The sequence below is a fragment of the Taudactylus pleione genome, unplaced genomic scaffold (assembly GCF_031769625.1).
Source record: "Taudactylus pleione unplaced genomic scaffold, aTauple2 ptg000422l, whole genome shotgun sequence".
Lineage (NCBI taxonomy): Eukaryota > Metazoa > Chordata > Amphibia > Anura > Myobatrachidae > Taudactylus > Taudactylus pleione.
In genome coordinates this window covers 1,533,730-1,541,955 of record NW_028284824.1, presented here as the reverse complement: position 1 = coordinate 1,541,955, position 8,226 = coordinate 1,533,730, and the positions used below count along the sequence as shown (strand labels likewise).

Sequence of the window (8,226 nt, the reverse complement as noted above, 5' to 3'; positions counted from 1 at the left end):
TCCTGTATATGCTAGAGTTATGCAACACAATATACTTTGTATGATACATGTTAAAGGTGCTTAAGTGCTAGTTATGTCCTCTTCATGAACTGGCCTCACTTGCTCTAAAATCAAGCATTTGGAAACCCCCTCTAGAAATCCTGCGTTTGCCACTGGATATGATCGCATTTTGCAATGCGATTATGGGCGGTAATGTCAAGCCCATATCGCATTGCAAATGTGATTATTAATAAATAGTTAAACCATAAGCTCATTGACTAAATCTCTCCTTTCTCCTGTCTTTGATTATATTTATTATTTACTAGACCCTCTCACTATATTGTTATTTTCTTTAAATCTTTGCTTTGTGTTGTGCTTATTTTATAAACATGTTATGCCAGCTTCGAACAGCAGAGAGCAGCAGATTGTCTGTTGTCTGTTATGTGTAATGAGTCATTCCCATAATGCTACTGGTCATACAATACACTACATTACAACACACAGCCTATTGAGCAGGAGGAATGTCATGTGACTGCTAGGGAAGGGAAACATTTATTAACTGAAAGTGATTGCAGCAGTTTTTTATTTCCCCTTTACACAGTGCTATGTCTTCCTGCCAGTAGTTTGCATATAATAAGCCTGCACTGTTTCCTGGATGTATATATATATATGTTTGTTATTTTTTCTTCTACAAATAGATCAGGAAGCATCAAGATTGCTGATAGATTAAGCTGCACCCTCTCTGCTGATTCTGTGAATAACTGAAGCATCTATCCATGATGGGAAAGATACATTTGTATTTTTTCTTTGCCTGTGTCGCCTTAGGGCAATTTAAATTGGTGACAACCACAGGATTCCTGGTAAACCGAATACCATGGAGCATCACAGCGGTAAGTACTAAAACTTTATGTTGTGTTACCACTGCACGATGATACTTTAACCTGTAGTCACAAGAGCATAGTGTATTAGCATAAGTATTGTACTGATTAGATGCTGCGCTATAGATTCCACGATTGTTGTAGTAGAATAAAATCTAAAATGTTTAGATGTGTGTTTGTTTGTGTGTGTGTGTGTGTATGTATATTTATACTGTATATAATCAGGAAGAGCCACTAAATGCCAAAACTGAAATGTTCACATATGAACAATGTTTCCTGGGTAATTTTTACCTCTTGTCACCCTGTGCGTTTTTTCTGGCTTTCCCAATATTTCAGAGTGTTAAATAGATCTATTATAGGCAAATAGTGTATAAAAGACGCACCCTTTTAATGTGTAAAAAAGCACAGCACAAATTGGTAGCAGAAATGTGACAATATCAGGATGATCACACCTCTACAAGTTGTACAATCCTAACAACTCCCCAGCATTTTTTTCTCAGTCAATTTGATGTGCAATCCCAGCTGTGGCATCATACAAGGGTGGGCGTATGGTGAAGTTGGCCAGGGCTTAAGCCGCCCATACACTGTGCAATATGCACCTTGCGACGCGACAGGGGATCCGACGGCCGACATATCGGGCGGTCCCCACACACGGTGCGATCGGGTGGCCGACTGACCGATATGCCAGCACCCCCACTCCCACACCCGCATAGCGCTGCATGGGATCGTACATCATATCACCAGATCAAATTAATCTGCAGTAAGATCTGGAGGTGTGATGTATGACCCCACGGGAGTGCGCTCTGTCTGATATCATGCCCATACACGGTACATTATAGCAGCGATATGGTACCAATCCGTTGGATCGGCTGCTATATCGCACCGTGTATGGGCACCTTTAGGGAGCAGCACCGTTGCTGCCCCTTGTCACTAGTATTTGGCATGCATGGTGCCTAAAATGGCACATTTCAGACTAGAAAGTCACCTGGCTGGATCATCCTTAGTACGCTTAGGGAGTACAGCTTTTCGTTGGTAATGGCGCCCCCGCCCCCTCATTGTAATATCATGATGTCACATGCCTGCTGCGGCCCTGGGCCATGCTCTTCTTTCCTCCACCCCTATGGTAGGGACTAAGGGGCTAATTCAGCGTGCAATGCTGAACGCAGATTCAAGGTTATTGGGAAACTGCGCATCCGCAGGACCCATTCTGCTCATGTGCAGAACGGATCCTGCATGCTCACACGCAGCCCCTGCTGCATGGATCGGAGCGACATATCGGGTACATCGTCCAGTGTGTACCCATGATAAGTGCACTTCGGCAGGTCGCTAACGTGATCGCTCATCGGCCCTACTGCAGGGCCGAAGGGGGATGTCGCTAACAATGCCACGTAGCTCCACCCTGTCGGACCCGGCATCAGCATGCCGCATGCTGGGTCCCGTCTCTGGCAATGTCGTGCTGGGCGCACATTCCATAATGTGTACCTAGCTTAAGACTTCTGCTCATTATATTAAAGGAGCAAAAATAATATATGTTAATTGAATAAAAGACTTCCCAAGACTATATGTAATAGCTGGTGTCCCCTCGTTATTAGATATAAAATTAAAACTTTGTTCTTGATATGTTGTTTTTTAAATGGGAAATACGGTTCTTGAGCCATTGTAGTATAAATGGGAAAAAAAAGGAAACCCCAAATATCCATATTTAAGGACCCTGGCACTGACTGCCAAAGGAGGGAATCCCTAGATCTCCTCTTGGTTTTGCTGGCCATTTGGAATTGGATGTTGGTGAAGAGTAGTATTGGGTGTTACTGGCTATGATCATTTAGTGGTAGGCAGTGATTTGTAATTGTTTTGTTTTTTCCACATCTGTAATAAAAAATGGGAGTTTCACTTGCGGGCGACTCTGCTTTGATAAAATAAGCTCCAGCAAAACTGTACAATTTACTCCTTGGCACTGCAGGGAGAAGAATTGTAAATGGGTAGATAGATTTAGGGCCAAATGTAGTAGTGTGAGAGTTTATAAAATGTGAGAGTTTAGCAGTAACCTATCACACTTTTTAAACCTGGCAAATGTAATAGAGTCCGAGAACAGGCAAACTCGCATGTTTTATACTCAAAATAACTCTTAACGATTTCAACTCTCATCCAGATGTTTTCCTATTTTGAAAATAAACTTGACCAATGTGAGAGCTTACTGCTAAACTCTCACATTTTCTAAACTCTCACCCTTAGAATTGGAAGCATCCCGAGTGAAGTCTGAATTGCAGTGTTAAAAAGCTGCAAAGCCAACAGTATTTCTACTTCAGGGTCCATAGGGGGTCCACAGGGTTGACCTTGGGGTATAGCTGGATCTGGATCCATGGGCACCACGCAGTTAAAGCTTTAGCTGCTCCCAGGATGCACTTGGGTCCGTCCTCCTCTATACCCCGCACCCGGCCACAGCACCTCAGTTTGAGTTGGTGCCCGGCCGGAGTCGGGTCACCTGCGCAGCCTCCAAAAGCTTTCTATTTTTATTTAAAAAAAAAAAAAAAAGAGCCTGTTAGATTTTTATTTTAAAACAGAGGCTCTAGTGTTCAGCGACGGGCTGTCTATGCAGACGCCCACGCTGCCGCTCTCCTTCCCCGCTGGCGCCACGACGCCAGTACTGCACTGGGGATCGCGGCGGGAGGCCAGAGTCCGTACTAGCCGGACTCTGGGTCCCTCCCTGGACTGCTGCCGGAGTCGCCGGGGACAAGGTAAGCCGCGAATCGCCGATTAGCGGCGGCTCGCGGGTTTTGCCTGCAAATGCAGTCCTTTGCCCCCGGTCCTAGGGGACAGCCTGGGGGCCGCTAGCGGTGGCGGCGGGCTCCCCCTCTGAGGAGGAATAACCCGTGGGACCACTAGACCACCAGGGATATATGGCAAGCGGGATGCCGGCAAGCCCTGGGGTTAATATGCTGGCCAGGGGAGGAAGCCTTCCCTGTTTAGCGGCTCCTCCCCTCAGCTCAGTGCGCCTTTCAGCACGGAGTCTGGCGTCGCTGAGCTGCAGATTCCTCGGCCACTCCTCCTCTGAGGTCTCCAGCGGCCATTTTCTCACAGTGGCAGCGCAGATCTTCAGGGAGCACGCGGACCGGTCCCCCTGTGTACCTCTCCCCTGATTAAGGACAGCGTACACAGCACTATAGCCCTCCCAGACACTGAATCTGGGCAGGTTGATTGTAGTGGAAAGGTGCAGTGAGTATTACTTCTGCATGGTATGTGACTTTTGCTAGTGCTGCCTGTCTGTGCTTATTTTCCGCTTACTGTCAGCTTATACCTATCCCTTTACTTCTCCTACAAGCCCTACACGTGTGTGGGGGAGGGGCGTTTCTACTGACCTCACTTATATAGATCACGTATTTGTGAGGTCCGTCACATACAGTTGTGTGCTACACAGTGCCGTATTGTGGGCTGTTGTTTAGCACACCGGTGAGTGCGTTTTCTTCTGCCCTGTTGCCAGATATATTTTTTGACTATATAATATATTCTGTCATGTCAGACGAGGAGGTTGAGCGCTCAGTGGCTCCGGTGTTGGCCTCCTGCGGACGCTGTTCTGCAGGAGTAGATAGGGAGGATTTGTCACAGGATGGCCTGTGTAGTCGATGCCAGGTGGCCCAAGGCCCATCCAGACCTTCTCTGGCGCAGGAACCACCGTGGGCAATGTTTTCTCAAGTGCTGGTGTCTATTGCGGACCGTCTGTCGGTCCCGACTGCTCTCCCTACTAGGGCATTGCCCCAGCCGACCATCCCCCATTCCCCGGGTGTCCCGCAGTTATTACGGAGTCCTCCTGGATCTCAGTCGGTGGGTCCCTATGCGGGGTTACCTATGTATATACAGGCTTCCCCTGTGCCGCAGCAGCCTGTGGTACCTTTTCAGGCCCCTACGGTGACTCCTCCACCCTGGGTGGATGTGCTCTCCAACTCCGTGCAAAATTTGGCGGCCGCTTCCTCGGCTTTTCAGTCAATGTTGCAGACTGACATGCCTTCTAGGATTTCAAAACGCCCACTCATGACACGGGCTGCTCAGGTATCGGACTCAGAGGGTTCCTCAGATGATGGGGAGGTCCCTGATGACACTGACTCGGACGCCTCGGTCCAGGAAATGGATACCAAGTCGTCCATTAATGTGCGAGCACTAGTTAGGGCGGTGCGAGCTATTCTTCTTATAGAGGATGAGGCACCGGTTCCTAAGTCGAAGTTTCCTAGTTTCAAAAAAACTAAGGTGGCTTCTGCGGTGTTTCCCCTGTCGGATCAGTTGACTGATCATATGGCGGTAGCTTGGCAGGCGCCCAGTAAGAGATTCCTTCCTCAGAAGCGGTTGGCTTCTAATTACCCCTTCCCTGAGGCACATTGTAAAAAATGGGAAACTCCACCGGCGGTGGATTCCCATGTCACCCGTTTAACTCGGGGCGCCACCTTACCATTACCGTCGATATCCTCGCTGAAGGATCCCACGGACAGGAAAGTTGAGACTTGCTTAAAGTCTATTTACTCCCTCTCTGGGGCGGTGGCCCGACCGTCCATGGCCATCTCCTGGGTGGCCAAGGCCATTGAGGGGTGGGCCAATGCATTGGAAGATACCTTCCCAGACGACGCTCCGGATGTCCAGCGGGCGTTGTTGGGACAAATGAGGGACACTGCTTCTTGCATTGGAGAAGCTTCTTTAGATGCTAGTCTGCTGACCTCGCGGGTATCGGCTGCAGCGGTGTCTGCCCGCCGATCCTTATGGTTGCGGTCCTGGAGAGCAGACTCTGATTCAAAGAAAGGTCTGGAGGCCTTACCTTTCAATGGGGAATTACTATTTGGTCCGGACTTGGACAAAATAGTGGACACCCTGGCTAAATCCAAGTCGGCCTTCCTCCCTTCGGCGGCACTGCCTGCTAAGGTTCGGAGTTCGGCTTTTCGTTCCTTTCGGGTTCAGGGTAAGGCGAAAGGTCAGTCCTTCCCGAGACAGTCTGCGAGTAAGACGGCCTCTAAACCCAAGAAGCAAGCCTGGAGTGCTCGGCGCCCTTCTTCCAAGCAGGAAGATAAACCTGCGGCCTGATGGGACGGGCCTCCCTCTGGGGGACCTCAGAGTGGGAGGCCGACTTCTTCTATTTGCCCAGTGCTGGCACAATACCACCACGGATGCCTGGGTTCGAGAAGTGGTCTCCCAGGGGTACGCCCTGTCTTTTCGGCACAGACCACCCCACCAGTTTTTCTGCACAAGTCCTTCTCAGGACAAGACCAAGGCGTTACAGGTTCAGGAGGCTATAGAGTCCTTGCTGAAAGCTGGGGTCATTGTTCCCGTTCCTCTATCACAACGAGGGACGGGGTATTATTCGTCTCTGTTTCTGGTGCAGAAACCCAATGGTTCTCATCGCCCTATCCTCAACTTGAAGTCTCTGAACAAATTCCTCAGAGTTCCCAAGTTCAGGATGGAAACGTTACGTTCCATCATTCTGGCGATGGAACCGGGGGATTACATGGTGTCCCTGGACATCCAGGACGCCTACCTCCATGTTCCGATAGCATCTTCACACCAGCGGTATCTGAGGTTCGCTATCCTTCAACACCACTATCAGTTCCGGGCGCTACCCTTTGGTCTCTCCACGGCACCAAGGGTTTTCACGAAGATTATGGCGGTCATGGCCGCACATCTTCGGAACCAGAATGTGCGGCTGCTGCCGTACCTGGACGACCTCCTGTTGCTGGCGAGCTCCCCGGAGGTACTGCTTCAACATCTCCACCTGACGATCGCTTGCCTGCAAGCACACGGGTGGTTGATAAATTGGAAAAAGTCCTCCCTGATTCCATCACAGCGGATGGTTCATTTGGGAGCCCTGCTGGATTCGCGTCAGCAAAGGATCTTCCTGACTCCGGAGAAGGTCGCCTCCCTACAGCTGCGGATACGCAGTTGCCTGAGCCGTTGCCGCCTGTCGGTCCACTCGGCTATGAGAGTTCTGGGGTCCATGGTGTCGACATTCGACATGGTGGAATTTGCCCAGTTCCATTCCCGGCCCCTGCAGGGGCTGATTCTATCAGAATGGAACGGGTTACCTCACCGGATCCGCTCTCAGGTGCTGGTGTTGTCTCCGGACGTTCGGCTATCTTTGGCTTGGTGGCTTCAGACAGCTCATCTGGTCGAGGGGCGCCCATTTTGGATCCCGGACTGGGTCCTGCTCACGACGGATGCCAGTCTGCGGGGTTGGGGGGCAGTGACCGGCTCTTTGTCGCTTCAGGGTCGTTGGTCAGCGGAAAAAGCACTTCTCCCCATCAACATCCTGGAACTGCGGGCAGTATACAGGGCCCTGCAGTCGTCCGGCCCCGCTCTTCACGGAAGGGCGGTACAGGTGCAGTCCGACAACGCCACCACGGTGGCGTATATCAACCACCAAGGTGGAACTCGCAGTCAGGCAGCGATGTCGGAGGTGTCTCGTATCCTGACTTGGGCGGAGGGTCACATTCCAGCGATCTCGGCGGTCTTCATCCCCGGAGTCCTCAATTGGGAGGCGGACTTCCTCAGCCATCACGACGTGCATCCCGGGGAATGGTCGCTTCACCCAGAGGTGTTTCAGCTACTCGTGGACAGGTGGGGACTGCCGGAGCTGGACTTGATGACCTCCCGTCACAATCACAAGTTGCCCGTTTACGGGTCAAGGACAAGAGACGCAGGTGCAAGTCTGGTGGACGCGCTGTCGGTGAAATGGACGTTTCACCTGGCGTATCTGTTTCCTCCGTTATCCCTGCTTCCTCGGGTTCTGCGGAAATTCAAGCAGGACGGCGGCATGCTCGTGCTGGTAGCTCCGGCGTGGCCCAGACGTCCTTGGTACTCCGATCTCAGGAGCCTCTCCATCGACGCTCCGTACCTTCTTCCTCAGCGTCGGGACCTGTTGTCTCAGGGGCCCTGCCTTTACCCGGATCTGGGTCGGCTGTCTTTGACGGCGTGGCTCTTGAGACAGCCGTCTTGAGGTCTCGGGGCTTCTCCAGTTCGGTTATTGGTACCATGCTCAGGGCACGCAAGCCTGCTTCAGCACGGATTTATCACAGAGTGTGGCACACTTACTTTCAGTGGTGTGAGTCCAGACATTATGATCCTCAGGTGTTCCGAGTTTCTAGGATCTTGGAATTTCTTCAGTCAGGATTGGATCTCGGCTTACGCCTTGCATCTCTGAAGGTTCATGTGTCCGCCTTGTCCGTGTGGTTTCAACGGCGGATTGCAATACTACCAGACGTTCACACCTTTTTCCAAGGTGTTCTCAGGATCCAGCCTCCCTTTGTGCCTCCTGTGGCTCCTTGGGACTTGGCGGTGGTGCTACGGGTCCTGCAGGGTCCTCCGTTTGAGCCTCTTGAGGCGGTGGAGCTCAAGCGGC

The 8,226-nt window shown here is 50.9% G+C and overlaps 1 protein-coding gene across 2 annotated transcripts in view; it reads left to right on the top strand.

Annotated features, from left to right (window-relative positions):
- Positions 1-464: 464 nt before the first annotated feature.
- The window catches only part of GM2A (ganglioside GM2 activator), a 48,643-nt gene continuing 40,881 nt past the window's right edge, over positions 465-8,226 (top strand). Inside the window, exon 1 of one of the 2 annotated variants that reach the window (XM_088447183.1) lies at positions 465-869. In XM_088447183.1, the coding sequence (XP_088303309.1) occupies positions 756-869 (114 nt within the window). In that variant the 5' untranslated portion in view covers positions 465-755. The remainder of the gene's footprint in view (positions 870-8,226) is intronic. The other variant, XM_088447184.1, reaches the window with a different exon arrangement.